Below are 15871 nucleotides of genomic sequence, written 5' to 3' on the forward strand. Positions count from 1 at the left end.
TCTGTTGCTTGGTCTGTATTCAGAACACTAGCTCTCAGCTTACGTTATTTTAGAAACTGAATCCCATCTCTTACACCAGCATGGCTAACCAGAAAACCAAGGTCTTCCGGGCTGGGCGGCTCGCGAGGAGTACTGATACTAGAACAATCAGACAGCAGCAGCAGCGTCAGGAAAGCCTCGGGACCTTCCAAGCCCTTCTTCCCTCAGCACGTGTCACAGGAAGCTCTTCCTCCAGGCCATGCCCTCGGCGCTTCTCCAGGCTAGGCCCGATGCGGCAGCGAGCTGCCGTCCCTCGAGAGGCACTGCCGCAAGGTAAGCTGCTGGCACCGACCATCGCACCCAGCAGGGACGTCCTTCCGTCCCCGACTCCCAGCCAGGCGCTGCCGCAGCTCGCCGTCCTCCAGCTCCGCCGAGAACCCCGTCGGCAGAGCGGAGAGTTCTCAGCGGAACGGGATCACGGCAGAAAGGGGTGAACGCTGCCCGCCGGGACGCCCTTTAGGCCGGGCAGAGGTGGGCGGCGGGAGGAGGCGGACGCCACCCTTCCCTTCCGTCACCGGAGGCCGGGCGAGGCTGCCCCGGCTGCCGACTGAAGCGCAGCCTCGGCGCCTCGCCTCTTTTCCGTCACCCTCGGGGACGAGGACCGGCCCCGCCCTCCCGGGCGCCCCCGCCGGCCCCGCGCGGGGACGGGGGACGGGGGACAGGGCGGGACCGCCGCAGCCGCGCGCCGCCGGGCTCCCCCTGCCGGCCCCAACGGCCGCCGCGCCCCCGCCCGGGCCCCACGGGAGAGCGCGCGGAGCCGCGCGGCGTCAGCCAATCGCCCGCGCCCGCCCCGCCCCCGCCGGGCGGCTCGGGCCAATCCCGTTCCGCGAGGCGGGGGCGCGGGCCGGACGGCGGCTCCACGCCGCGCGGCCAATCGCGCGCGCGCCTCCTCGTCGCCCCGGCGCCGGGCCGGAACGCCCCGTCGGCCCCGTCGCCTTACGGCCGCGCCGTAAAGCGGGGCCGGCGCGACAGCGCGCGCGGCGTTACGGCAGCGGGGAGCGGCGGGGCCGGGCCGGGCCGGAGCGGGCGGGGGCGGATGCCCGGGGGCGGGGGGAGCCCGGCGCCCGGCACTCAGGCGGGAGCGGAGGCGGGCGAGTCGGGCGGAGCGGCGGGCGGCGGCGGGCCGGCGGGCGGCAGGATGAGCCTGTCGCCGAAGGAGCTGTCGAGCCTGCTGAGCATCGTGTCGGAGGAGGCGGGCGGCAGCACCTTCGAGGGCCTCTCCAGCGCCTTCCACCACTACTTCGGCAAGGCCGAGCACTTCCGCCTGGGCTCCGTCCTCGTCCTCCTGCTGCAGCAGCCCGACCTGCTGCCCAGCCCCGCGCAGCGCCTCACCGCCCTCTACCTCCTCTGGGAGATGTACCGCACCGAGCCCCTCGCCGCCAACCCCTTCGCCGCCGTCTTCGCCCACCTCCTCAACCCCGCGCCCGAGCGCGGCGGCGACGAGGCGGAGCGCACGCCGCTCTCAGGTGCGTCCCGCCGCCGGCGGGGGGGGTGGGGGGGTGGGGCGGGGCGGGGGAGCCCTCCCGGCGGAGGAGGCACCGCTCAGCGGCGCGGCTTCGTGATCCCTGCCCGGTCTCGGCTTCCCGCCGGTGGCTTTGCGCTTCCCGGGTTTGGAAAAAGCGGTGGGAGGTTTTTCACGGCCAGCGTCTCTAGGCTTGATGTCAGATAGGCCGCTCGGTTGGACCGTAACACGGAATTTCTGGGAGAAAGCCGTTACGAAAACCTGGAGGTAATAGGAGGCTTTTGACAGCTTTACAGCTGTGGAGCAAACCTCTGAAAGAAGTACGGGAGAGCGAAACACTTTTTCCCGCTTCAGTAAATGCAAGCATGACAGCGATGGGTAAATCCGTTTCTAAAAAAAATTACTTCTATACAAGTAATATACAAGTAATTTTTACTTTCGTACTACAGCATGAGTTGCAATGCCCGGTCGTATTTAATAGCTCGCTAGTTGTCAAAATTAGAAAGCACGTGAAGAAACCACTGTGACTGACTTAGCATCAGATGTTGCATGTCAAGATGCACGATGTCGGTCAGTGTAACGCTGTATTTTACATCACTTTAGGAGCTGAGTAGGTAGCGGTTTTGTATGTACTCACAAAGACCCTTCAGTTGCACTGAGCTTGCCATAAATAACACATTAGTCTGTGTTTTATTTTGGCTTGTTCTACGTGAAGCATATGGAAACCATTAATGCTACTGTCTTTAAAATCGGGGATCGTTTTTCATCGTGTCTCCACAGGCTTCTTACCTCCCATAACTCCTCCAGAAAAATTCTTTCTTTCTCAACTGATGTTGGCCCCCCCTAGAGAACTCTTCAAGAAGACTCCTCGGCAGATTGCTTCAATGGATGTGGGCAACATGGCCCAGTCAGTGGATATAAGTGGCCTTCAGCTGGCATTAGCAGGTAAGGAAGACTTGTGGCTGTGCTTCAGTTACGAATGGAAATGCTAATTGTAACGTGGCTACGAGTTACCTGAGAAACACTCTTGTCTATCCTAAATATGAAAAAGGCTGAACTATGCTTTAGGGTCTTCAAGCCCATGTTCAAGCACATAGAGAAACTTCAAGCAGAGATTACGCCTTAACTGTTTTATCCTACTTAACAAGCAGCTTTTTAAGCATATATGTCGCTGCCTTAAACATAAGAGCGTTTTGCAAGTATAGGAAGATTTTAATCTAAAGCTTTGTGGGGAGTTTTTTGGGCGATTTTTTTTGGTGTATTTTTATCCCTTTTCACTCTTTGCGGTATTTCTAGTATGAGAGAACAAGCACAACTGTCACGCACCTGGCAAATTGGCTATTACAATTGTATCTTCAGTTTTATAAAATAAAGTCAGATCTTACAGCGTTAGCTCAAGAGTGGGAAGGTGGTCTACTTTTACTAGATTGAAAAGAAAAGCAATGTGATGCTTATCCTTTTGACAGGAGAAAAGGAGCAGGAACATGATTGTTCCGATCACGTTGACTGATGAGTCACATCTGGAGCTAATCTGAAATAGAAAATATTGTTGGGAACAAGGAGCCAGTTTGAACACCAAAAAATAGTGGTTTTTTCCTAGGTACGTGCAAATGGACCCGCTTGCTTGAAACCTGACCATCCCACTTCTATATCTGTACAATGTGGTTTACTGCTCTGAGGTCAGGCACTAACGAGGCTTTCTCCGTCCTGCAGTTGTATCTCGGTATCATCATTTTTTCTGTAGAATCTGACACTGACTTGTTATGCTGTGGTATACTGTCCCTTGTTCACAGTGTACAAATGTCCTCTGGTGTCCTCCTTAGCTACTATTTCCAGACTGCGGGATCTTTTGAAAATGCAAATTGAATTACCCTAACATACCGGGTCGCGGGGGAGACAAACCCTTTTGGTTCTTGTTCAGTTCATCCTGTCTGTGTTTTCTAGAATACTTCAGTGCATTCAGATTTTGTGAAACTTCAGGTAACTTGTGATTTTTAGCATAAGGCATATGTGATGCCTTAAAGAAGCCTGGAGTTTTTTCATAGGCTTTTATTTGTTTTCCCCTTGGTACTGTGTTTGCCTTCTGAACAGTTTGTTCTCACTAAAAATGAAACAGGTAGAGAACCTCAAAACTGTAGTTGTATGGATGGGTACTCTAGGCCATGCATTTTGATTTGTCCTTTTTCAAAATAGGAGACACTGATGGCTTAAAAGTACAGTACAAAGTCATTAATGGGGCTTTGCGAAATTAAGCCCTTTAAGATGTGCTTGTATCATTATTTACATAATACAGTAAACGTGCATAATTAATTGCTTACGAGCAGTTGCATGAGTTACATAACAAAACAAGCTGCATCTGAAAAAGCTTCATGCTGTCTTTCTCAAGCTTCTTGCTGTAGCTCCCTAGAATAAATGTCAGCTTTCTATTCACTTTCTTAAAAGATAAATCTTTTGCTCGTTTTAGTATTGTGATGCTGCTTGACTGTCTATTTGTCGTGTTTCGGAAGGTATGTGAGTTTTCCAGAAGTCTTCAGTATATTTCTTCAGTATATTTCTCCTTATGATTCAATACGCAGGATGAAGCTGTGCTGCTGACAGTGCATAAATACTTGTATTATGGTGCTTAGATACAATGTTTGAGGTGTTGCCTTTACACCCTTTCCCCCCACATTTCACAGAACGTTACAGCTGTAAGACTTGGTGGCCCTTCAAAATTGTGGTCCCCGAGACGAATTCAGGGCTATTTAGAGCAGGATGATTTTGACTTGCTTTAGAATATACCTGCAAAATCAGCTTAAAAAATTTAGAAAGCATTAAATTTTTTTCAATCAGTGTCTCTCTCCTAATCCTTTTTTTGTAAAGGGAGGAAAAAGATACTTGGCTTGTCTTCTGAACTTGAGCTCATTGTGACAATCCATTTGCAGCTGTATGGTGGGTTTTCTAGTTTTGAGTTTTCTTTTTTTGTTTTTAGTGTTTCCTCCCCTCCAAAAAAGGTAGAATGTTGGACTAGAGCATCTTGGAAATGAGTATTAAAACTTGCTTTGTTCTCTTCTCCCTTTGGTCTACAGAAAGTTCATTCAAGCCTCGGTTTCCCCCTATAATTTGGTTTGGCTGATCTGGTGCGTTACCGTATCAAAAATGTCACTTTCTCCTAGTTGCAGGGATGGGTCTTCTGCCAAAGTGCTCATAACTGTTTGTCTGCTAACCCTTATTTGATCTAAGAGTAATTGACCTGTATTAAAGTTAAATTTGTAATACATTGTAGAGCTTTCCTTTAAGAATCAAAGAAAGTTTCTTTTTACCTGTAAAAAGAAAAAAACCCCATCGCTCCATAAGGGAACCTAAGTGTTTGTTTCCAGATTTATTTTTTTTTTTTTTAATTTAAACATCTAAATTCAAGATGCTATATTCTTTCCTGTTAAATCATCATGTCCTAATTCTTGCTTCTGCTTACCTGAAACTGTTGATCCAGCCCTAATTCTTGAAACAGCGAGGGTGAGCTTTTGAGCTTCAATGCATATAACTAAGGGCTCATGGAGGCTTCTAAAATCAGTGAATTGAAGGACTGTATCTTAAACTTTTGTATTTCTAATTAAGCATCATTAATCATCTGAGATTATGAGGATACAAACAAATTGGTGACTTACTTTTACCGACTGATAGATTTAAGTTCTAGGCTATAATGAAAAGACTGAAAAAAGATGCCCAATGTCTTCTTTCTTTTTTTTTTTTGCCTTTCTCCATAGAACTTCATTTGTTAAATGAACCCTTCTGTTCAATGGCTAAATGAAAGTACTCACAAGCTGGAGTTTGAAACAGTTTATAAAGTAGAAGACATGTTTTATAAACCAGCTCATTTAGACTTTGTTTTTTTGAAAATAACTGAGAAGTATGCTAGTTGTTGCCTTTAACAGAAAAATGTACCCTGCTGTGCTGTTTCAGTGAGCATATATGCAAATGTTTGCATGATCTGAAATAATTGGATAAAGTAGGACAGAAAGCCAAAAAAGAAATTAGCAATGGTTAGTGCTTTGTTTTGATGATCCTTTTGTCACTCACAGTCCCAGCGTCTCTCGTGGATTTGGTTGGAGTCATATGAAACAGTTCATGCGCATGGGAAGCTGGGAAGGGTCAACGTGGCTGCACAAGAAGGAGCAAAGCACACTTCGCTTAGAAGTGATAGGGGCAGTATACTAAATATGACAGCACTACACTTCATTAGTCAGGAAAAGAAGTGGTGTTTAGTTTCATGTGGAACTTTTCCAAGGGATTCCTTGTGTGATACCAACAATTTTGGACTTCAGATTACTTCAGGCTTAATGTGCTGCTTAATGTTCTCTGTTAAGGGGGTGGGGGGGAAGGAGTGTCAGGTGGTGTTCTGTAGTGGGTTTTTTCTGGTTTTTGTCTGTTGGGTTTTGTTTTGGCTTTTTTTTGCCAAAGCCATGGAAAACATGATCTCTCAAAATAGTACAGAGAATACAGAAGATCAGCCATTAAGTCTTCAGATACAGGAGAGTGATAGATTGTGACAGAACACCACCTAAAAATCTGACAATGCAAGTATTGAGCCCCATAGTTTCTTTTTGGCCAGTTTCTTCAAGTCTTCAGTTGTATATACTAAATTTAATATTATTTTTATGTAACTTGTTTATGTTCTGTAATTTGGCCTTTAAAGGGATAGTTTCAGCTCCTCTCAGGTTTGCTTTAATGACGATGTATGTAGAATCACGTAACAATTAAACTCCATCTTTTTCCACACAAGCACTTGCTGTAGCTTGACAGCGAATGCAAAAGTAGCTTACACAATGCCACTGAAATGTGTTGGATAAATTTGAATAGCTGACTTCAGGTCTAGTATGACCATTATTGTTGCGGAGTCTGTAAGTGTGTCTGTGTAGATTTTTCACTTCCCTGCTCTGAGAAGAAGTGATTGCAAAACTAGGTATAGCATGTGAACTCTTTCAGGACTACCATGTGAATCTACTAATGTGCTTTTTAGATGCAGATTACGTCAGTTACTTACCTTTTCTGAAGTCAAGACTATGTTTCAGATTCACTTCTATTTCTTCTTTGTCCTTGCTGCATGCCTCTGTCTCTCACCTGTCAGCTGGCACTCTGAGTACTAGCCACCTGACACAGTACTAAATGTCATGTTGGTGTTATCTGGTTTTTTTAAGCTAGCTCTTCTCTAAAGCTGATTGTTTCTCACTACTTTTAGTATTCCAGGCATCTCTTGTTTCAATTTTATGCCTTAATATTATTCTTTCAGAACGTCAGTCCGAGTTGCCAACACAGAGCAAGGCCAGCTTCCCCAGCATTCTCAGTGATCCTGACCCAGATTCTTCCAACTCTGGTTTTGACAGCTCTGTTGCCTCCCAGATCACGGAAGCCTTAGTGAGTGGACCAAAACCTCCTATAGAGAGTATGTGCATTTACACATCTTTGTTTCTGTAACTCATGACATGCTACGTTGTTACGCTTCTCCACATGAAATGTAATGTAATTCAGAAGTATTTTCAAGGTATGAAATGGGAATGAAGATGAATGAAACAGTACAAAACTGTATCAGGCTGTCTCCAGGTCAGACTCCATGGTGTTCACGTTTCCAGTCTTTTAAAAACCTGGAGTCTGTCTTCAAGCTGTTACTCGTGTTCTCTGTTGGCTAAAACACTGGCTCTGATGACCCTCAGATCTTAGTCCCCTACACTAAGATCTGCATTGACTGTTAACACCTTCCAAGGAAGCAGTTACTGTGGAAGGAAAAAGACCGTAGAATCAGTAACTTAGTGATCTGAATCAAGAGGAAAAACAGGCTGATGTAACAGGATCACTAAAAATCAGAAATAAATGTTTTTCTGGGAGGCAAATAAGATCGTAATGCTGTTCTCAGTGTTATAATAGCTTAAAGAAACAGGGGCTTCAGGGTCTCCTTTTTGTGCTGATGTAAAACTGAATACCTGAAGCTTAAAAAGCGTTTCACATTGTTGCCATTTTAGGTCACTTTCGACCAGAGTTTATTCGACCACCGCCTCCACTCCACATATGTGAAGACGAATTGGCATGGTTAAATCCAATAGAGCCAGATCACACAATTCAGTGGGATAAGTCAATGTGTGTTAAGAACAGCACTGGAGTCGAGATAAAAAGAATCATGGCAAAAGCTTTTAAAAGTCCCTTGACTTCCCCACAGCAAACACAGGTAAGTATCATGCACTTTTCTGTCTAAAATGATTTTCTAACAAGCTATTAACTCATGTATTTTAGAAAACTTGGATCGCTTTAATTGATCAGTGTTTGGATTCAGGAAACTCCAAGGACTTTAAATTGTAAAAACCCAAGAGTTTGGACTTTGGGTTTGTATGAATAAGGGAGAAATCTTTAGATTTCATAGCATTGACTGGACATAGTTACAGTTGATCAATAAGTGGCACCAATATTTTTCTCCGTGGAAAAATCTTCTTACAACAAAGTTGGTCGTGCTTCTGTGGAAGCTTTTGATAAGTAATTATTTCAGAAATGCCAACACCAATTTCCCCCCCCCCCCCAATTTGATAGTATTACCCCTGATTTCAGTGTGCTTTTTTTGATAATCACTATGCTAGCACTATAAAATATCCTTTATTTGCAGAACTTTTTCTGACAACAATGAACTCGAAATTGAGGTTTGTTTCTGCTGGATGGGAAACTAAAGAAGGCTGAGACTTTTCATGGTTTTTTTTTTTTTTCTTCCTTCCTTGCCACCCACTGATGAAAGACTACTAAATGCTTTATTAAAGGTTTTATGGGCACAGTTGCCTTTACATGGAAATTTGAAAGTATACCTCCAGTGTCTTTCAACAGAGATGCCTAAATCTAAAGGGTTGTCATTCTCCTGTAGCTTAGATGTATTATAGCAGTTTCTTCAAGCAGTAATGTGAATAGTTAAGAAAAAACAAAAACCCTGAGTCTTGTCTTTTCTTTACAGCTCCTTGGAGAATTGGAAAAGGACCCCAAGCTTGTTTACCATATTGGTCTCACTCCTGCCAAATTGCCAGACCTGGTTGAAAACAATCCTTTAGTAGCTATAGAAATGTTGCTGAAACTGATGCAGTCTAGTCAGATAACAGAGTATTTTTCTGTCTTGGTCAATATGGACATGTCCTTGCATTCAATGGAAGTTGTAAATCGGTGAGTACTATCTCAAATCTAAGAAGGTTTCCTTAAGTATGTAAAATAAATAACTGAACAGTTATTAAGTGATTATGAGGCTGGCCACAGGGCTGTGTTTGGGTGCATTCCAAAGACTACCAAAAGTAACAGGAATTGAAGAAACGACTAGTCAGATTACAGTGAAGGAAAAAGAGTATCAAAACTACCATTCCCTTTTCAATTTCTCTGTGCTGTTTGTGTTGTGTGTTTGGTTTTTTTTTTTAATACTCTTATTTAATAATAAGACTTACTGTGCTCTGATTAATCTTGCAGAGGAAGAGTGTTGTGGATTTGTTGCTTTCTGTGACTACTGGACTGTCTAAGTCTGCTTCTTTCATAACGGCTTTACTTGCTTTTTGTGTAGTTCCTTATTGATGGTGCCTGTAGTTAAGGAAAAAAACCTCTTATTTTATTCCAGACTAAGTTTGTAAAGTTAGCTGTGGGTTGGTAATAAAGAATTGAACCTCTCGAACATCTTCAGTGCTAAGTTCAGAGAACGCTGCCAATTTTTAAGTTCCTTTTTACAGCAGTGCTATTTTAAAATATTACTGTAATGTTATCAGCTTCCTATTAGCAGTAGCAAAACTGCAACTTAACAGGAAAAAAATCCACAATTTCCCAGCAGAAAGATGTGATGGTGGAGGCATATATATTACATTTTTATATAATAAATAGTTTTAAATAAAATTAATATAATTTTATATTAATTATTTATTACATGCCATATTTTACCATATTAGGTATGGTAAAAAGCACATTTCTTGCACAGGTGCTATGCTAGTTAATCTTTCAGTCCCTGCTCCACGAATGCAGAGGCTCATTCAAAGAAAACACTGTGTTACTCTTTAATATTAGCAAAGTGTTTCTACTTTGAAGAGAATGGGGAAATACATATTCTGTTGTGGATAACTTCAACTGGAGTTGATAATTACTAGAAAAATCATTATATCAAACTGTTTGATACGTTCAGCTCAAAACAGTATTTAAAATGGTTATCGCTTAAGGGAGTCTGTCACTGCAATCTACAGTATGCCTAAAGTTTTATTCAGACATCAGGTTCCTGGTTAATATATAAATTTCACTAGCAAGTACATGTCCTATGGCCCAGGAAGCTGCAAGTTTACTTACTGACTTGCAAAATGACCAGTTACTGGATGTGTATGGTTTTGTCACTGTAGTGACTGTCTCTCCCTCTAAGGGGTCACAATCCAGTCGTTCCTGATGAATAATTCAGGTTCTTTTCTCATATCTTAAAAATTAGCCTCATCTCTAGCTTCTGTCTTCTCTTTCAACTGAGGTGGCAGCTGTGTTTTATTAGGACATCTGGAAATGTTAATTTTGATCATTCTTGAGGTATGCTTGTGTGAAAGACAGAAGACTACAGTGGGACAAAGAGCAGTTATTGTGAGAATCCTCCACAAGAAGTTAATGCCACACAGCTAATCTGCTTAAATGCAACTTGCATTCCTGATGTGGCGTAAGTGAACAAAAGGTGGCATTGTTAAATAGCCATCCTGCTTTACGTTCACGCCCTGTCTTCATTGGGAGTAACTCCTGCATATAGGTACAACCCATTTTCTTAACAGAATGCTCGCCCTTTCAGTGGGAAAACTTCTCAGACAGCTAATCCCCACAAACTACAAAAGTCCATCTCTCCCACTTACTTTCTTCTATTTCTTGGCAATTGCTGAATGTAAACTACCAAATCAGCCTTGTTCAGCAGTCTCTTTGCAGCAGAGTTGAATTGCACCTTAAGTTATCATTTGAGGAAAGAAACGTTTCTGAAATAAATCCCTCCCTACTGGTGCAGACTGACAGCAGTTACTGCCCTGAAGTTGGGCTAATGATCACAACATGGAGAAATAGTGGTAAGGAAAGAGCTTTTAATCCTGTCCGGGATAGCTACACCACCAGTCAGGCATGCTGATTCTCCCACAGCGTAACTACCATAGGAAAAACTTTTCTCAAACTTCAAAATGACTGTCAGTGCAAACAGGGAGACACCAATTTTTAAGTGAAATAAGACAAAAACTTTAAACTGAAATGTCTAAAACATGCACTGTTTTCCCTATTGCCCCCCCCTTTCACTACTTGAGATAGGACTGTGATTAGAGTTACTTCAGTCAAATTCTGTTGTAACTTTATGGCAGTTCTACATCTCGTGTATGTTGTTATCTTGAGAGCTGTATTGCTTTATCAGTTAAGAAACAGTGGCAGCTCAAATACTTTAGTAGTCAGTATTATTAAACCACAAATAGGTGTGCTTTGCTGTTAACCCTTAAAATACCAGTACCATTCTTTGATGCCATAGTTCTCCAATTCTTCTGTAGTAAGAAGCTTCTGAGATCATTGTGCGTCATTAATTTAGTTAACATTTTCATCTAGCCAGGGTCTCTTTTATTTGAGCTGTAGATATTCATATTGTTTCAGTTCCTAGGACTAAAATGTGGATCTGAAGGAACTAAGGAAACTGATCTTTTGCCGTAACAAAGGAGTTACTCTGGTTGTATACTTAAGGAAGGAGTGCAGCATCTAGATTCAGTACCTAAAATTCAAATATGAATAAGCAAAACTGTATTGTAGTGCTTATTGCAGAAGAATCTTGGTACTCAGACAGCTTGGGGACTTCATCATAAATTGGAAACTAGTATCATTGACTCATTTGTGTAATATATAGCAAATGTTTGTAGGTGTGTCAAATATACTAGAAACCAATCTAACTCAGCTTCTGTACTGTGTCAGAGTTAAAAAAAAAAGTTTTGGACTCTTAATGAAGAAATTTAAGTGATTAGAAATACGTCTGTGGAAGCTGTCAGAAATCAGCTCTGTATGACATGACTGGGAATAAACTAATATCACAGGTCTAACTCATCCATTTTGCAATGGAATCACTAGATTTATGGCTTCGTAAACCACTGGATATTTTTAATTTGGACAGGCTTACTACTGCAGTTGATCTCCCGCCTGAATTTATTCATCTTTATATCTCCAATTGTATCTCCACCTGTGAACAGATTAAAGACAAATATATGCAGGTGAGTACTTCACTAAATTGGTTAGGAAAAAAGGTCCCATATATTGCTTTGTGTAATACGTGCCGAGATTTTATAAGGCTGATAGCATTAAGTTATTCTATCTTACTGCTTCTTTATTTCAAAGGCACTTTTTTTTTTTTCCTAACACACTATGCAGTTCTTTAGTGTTTAACAGATGTTTCTTCACCTTTTTACGAAACTTCACAGGTAATTACTGTTCCCTGTTTTTCTGTAGACATAATACACTTCTCCCTGGCAAAACTGCAGTTTTATGTGACTGAGGTCCTTACATGCAGAAGGTTTACCTGTCACTCAGTGTGCCTTTTCTTCACCCCCAGTATTAGTTGTTTGCCTTCTGCTTAGTTTTAAGCTTCAAGTTTCTTTTCTGTACGAGTGTGCCCACCACTCCCAGACCTTTGAGGTGATGTTACAAAACTTGCATGGAAGTCTTGCCCTTCAGTCATGACCATTACTGACCTACAACAGCTTGCGGATCTCCTCAAAGACCTAAAACCCTTCTGTTTTCTGTCTTCCTAACACCATACTCTCTGCTTCCCAAGCCTGTCATACTTCCTCAGTACCAGCATGCAAGTTGTAGTCACTTCAAGGATCTTTAACCCTGGGGAGATTTCCACACCTTTGGCACACAAGGTTGTCTACATGCTGTGCGAGGTACTTCCTTCTATCCTAAACTGATCTGTTGGTTTCACCAAGTGCCCGGTAGAACTTGTTTTCTTGGATGCATCATTGGGGAAAAACAGTTCCATGTTCAGTTTACCCGAGGCTTTGTGAATCTTGACCAAGTCCTGCCTCAGCTTTTTCCTCTCAATACTGAAGGACTGCAACCTCTTTAGTCTCTTGCAACAAGGCAGCTGTTCCTTTCCCTTATGCTTTTTTGGTGTCCTTCTCTAGTGCCTTCTCTAGCTCTATTGTATCCTTAAGCTGCAGAGACGAAAATTACGTGCAGTATGCAGGATATGGGTGCAGTGTGGGTTTAGATAGCAGCAAAAACCCCTCTGTCTTGTTCTCAGTACCCTTCCAGATGATGGCTAACCATTTGTTAGCTTTTGGTGGCTGCTGATGCTTCTTTGCTTTGGGACTCTGCCAGATACACACGGGTGGCTTGATCTGTGACCTGCTGAATAGCTGTGCCTATTACGTTTGGTAGCAGAATAGGAAAATAGCAGCAGACCTGGGCTGCAGCTGAGAGTATGACCACAGAGTGGGACACTGTGCTCGAAGGGGCTGCTGAGAGCATATAGCAGCTGTGCTTCAGGCACACAGGGGACAAAAAAGAACAGAGTGTCAAGGAACACATACTGATCACCAAGTAGCATGCGAAGCTTGTGAGATCTAACATTTGTTAATACTGTGTATGAGGCCTCACAGCAACTGAGACACAAGATGTTTTGTTTGAAAAGCATGGTACAAAAACACTCCTATTGGAAGTGAAAGAGGCATGATCCTCAGAGACTGGGAGTCAGCCAGCATCTTGCATTTGTACTTTTATTCTGAGTTTCATGTTCCTCAGTTATTACTCTTGTAACTTAATTTGTGTTGTAGAGAAAACGTGATGCCTTTTGATTGCAGTGAAGGAAATAATAACTTGTCCAGTTTCTGAATTCTCTTGGTATAGGTAGCAAATTTTGCAGTAGTAAGCTCAGTTCCTGTAAAAATAGTTGGCAATTTATTTTCAGTGTCAAATAATCTAAAATACTTTGGACACTTAATATCTATCAAGTCCCCTCAGTTCTGTCTGATAAACATTGTTCATGTATATAGTTGCTTTTAGAGCAAGGTTTGGGTTCAACCCTTTCTCACAACGTGAACTGTGAGACCACTTTAATGATAAAGTAAGATCTGCTTTTGTCCTTGAGGACAAATGTACTCTGTGTAAAGCAGACGGTTAGTGACTGGATCGGTGTATGACAAATTGTAGGTGCCAGTTCCTAGGTCTCCACCTCCCAACTCCCAGCGTGCTCTACAAGGTGTTACCTAAGCAGCCCTTAGGAAGGAGAAACACTTCCGAGATCCCGTCTTTTCACTGGAGCAGGTGGAAAATCACAGCTCATAGCCATGAGCTCTGAAGTGTCTTCTTGGATTAGGTGTCCCTGGTATTGTCTTTCCTTCTAAGACAGAGCAAGAGGGTCACGTGCTAATTCAGCAATAGAACACTTCCCACAGAGCAAGTTTGGGATCAGTTCTGCTGCTATCACTTCCCAGCTGGAGTGCCTTAATCATGTGGTGACTGGGGAATTTTGAGAGGTGAAGCTTGTTCATTTTTCTTTATGGTGTTATTGTAGAAAATAAGACTAAGCAAGAGGGGTGACCCTAGTGATGACATCATCTTGGGATATGATCTCTTCTCTCTGACTTTATTCAGAGATTGCATAATAAAGAAACTAAGTACAGTGCATATGTAGATCTGGTGCTTCATTGGTGCATGGGATTAGTCTTGAGGAAGCTCCTGTATCTGGAAGTAAAGTACTATACAGCAGAGGAGTCAATTTTTTTAAATACAGTAGCAGTATGGGAGGTAGAAAAGTAGGGGCAGCACGTACAAAGCTTGGGAACAAGGCTACTGCTGAAGCTAAATTGCTCCTGGTAGCCTCGGTTGTGCTGCTGAGGGCCAACAGTCCTTTAACTGACTTGGTTGCAAACATTTATTTGGATTATGAAACTGTATCTCTTCTGTTTCAGAACCGCCTGGTACGTCTCGTTTGTGTCTTTCTTCAGTCTTTAATCAGAAACAAAATTATTAATGTACAGGACTTGTTTATAGAAGTGCAAGCATTCTGTATTGAGTTCAGTCGGATACGAGAAGCAGCTGGCCTTTTCAGATTGCTGAAGACACTAGACACTGGGGAAAATCCATCAGAGACAAAAACATCAAAATAAAACCACTGTGTCACTGGCAAAAAAAAAAATTGAACCCTGCCAGTGTTCTATACCAATTACTTGTATATTTTAAACTTAAATCACTGGATTAATGATGTAATACACTATAAATAGCATTTTATGCATTTAAACAATAAATAATGCTTTTTCTGATACACATGCTTGAGTTTGTGAAATGCTTATGCTATTTTTGACTATGGGTTAAGCTCTGTATGTCATATGCATATCCTGAACTACAGGCTCTAATTCCAGAGGGGATGTCAATGATACTTGCCATTTCATAGCAAATTTAAGTATTAATGTGGCACTTGCTGCCTTTGTGTCCAAAAGTCAACTTGTATCAAAGTAAGTAACTTCAGTTCCTGTTTGCCCTGTCTTCACTGTGTAAGCCCTTCTAGAAGCTGGATACAACTTCTAATGATGCATGCTGGTTTTGTCGAGTAAGGGAGAGTCTGTCTTGATGTCTAGAAAAAGCTAAAGGCTTATCTTTACATGGCAGAAATGAAGCGTTGGATGCTGTAGGCTCAGAGCGGTACTTTTTCTTCTCAGGATCGCTGAATTTTTCCAGAATACTGGCCTCATACCATCAGTAGTTGAAGTACCACACCTATTTCACGCTTGTAAGAATGTTTCCCTGAGGAAAGATGATCCCATTTCATCCATAAAAATCTCAAGTCATGAGCCTCTTCTCACTTCGAAACTTGCATAGGCAATTGCTCTGTGGCTACCAAAATTAAAATAGCGTCTTCCTTCTAAAGCATATAGTCAGTGTACCATTCAGGTGTTAGATGTCAGGTGATGGGGAAACTGGGGAAGGAGTCTGCTAAAGTATTATTTTAAGCAGATAGTAGAATAGCTGCTGTTATTTTCATGAAAAGGAAAAGAAATTGAAAAGCTAGCTAATTCTAATTTAATGCTGCTTGATAAAATGAAAGCTGTTTTAAATCTGCATCTGCTTCTCAAATTTTTATGAAGTGCAAGATCAATAATGCAAGGTCAAGACTGTCTTTTAGGTTTCTCTTTCCAAGTAATTTAAGTTGCTAAATTGCTTGGATTGAAAAATCCCATCCTCACACAGCATAATCTTCTGGTAAGAAGTCCTGTGAGAAGTGTTCTCCAGTCATTAGGGGTTAGACTTGTATAGCTTCCCAGAGTTAAGATGTATTAGGCCAACTAAAGTAGCATTTAAGGTCTTTTCCAATTCTAGACATTCCTTCTAAACCCCAAGACATTTGCTATAAGTCATTGT

General features: G+C 42.6%; 1 protein-coding gene across 1 annotated transcript; it reads left to right on the forward strand.

Moving 5' to 3' along the window:
- The first annotated feature begins 1075 nt into the window (after window positions 1-1075).
- Window positions 1076-14777, forward strand: CNOT11 (CCR4-NOT transcription complex subunit 11). The gene is made up of 7 exons (XM_076359669.1): window positions 1076-1505; window positions 2282-2446; window positions 6771-6923; window positions 7498-7700; window positions 8466-8668; window positions 11628-11724; window positions 14425-14777. The coding sequence occupies exons 1-7, from the start codon at window positions 1076-1078 to the stop codon at window positions 14620-14622; spliced, it is 1449 nt and encodes a 482-aa protein (XP_076215784.1). The 3' UTR covers window positions 14623-14777.
- Window positions 14778-15871: the final 1094 nt, after the last annotated feature.

This window comes from Aptenodytes patagonicus, chromosome 1, assembly GCF_965638725.1.
Source record: "Aptenodytes patagonicus chromosome 1, bAptPat1.pri.cur, whole genome shotgun sequence".
NCBI classification, from domain to species: Eukaryota; Metazoa; Chordata; class Aves; order Sphenisciformes; family Spheniscidae; genus Aptenodytes; species Aptenodytes patagonicus.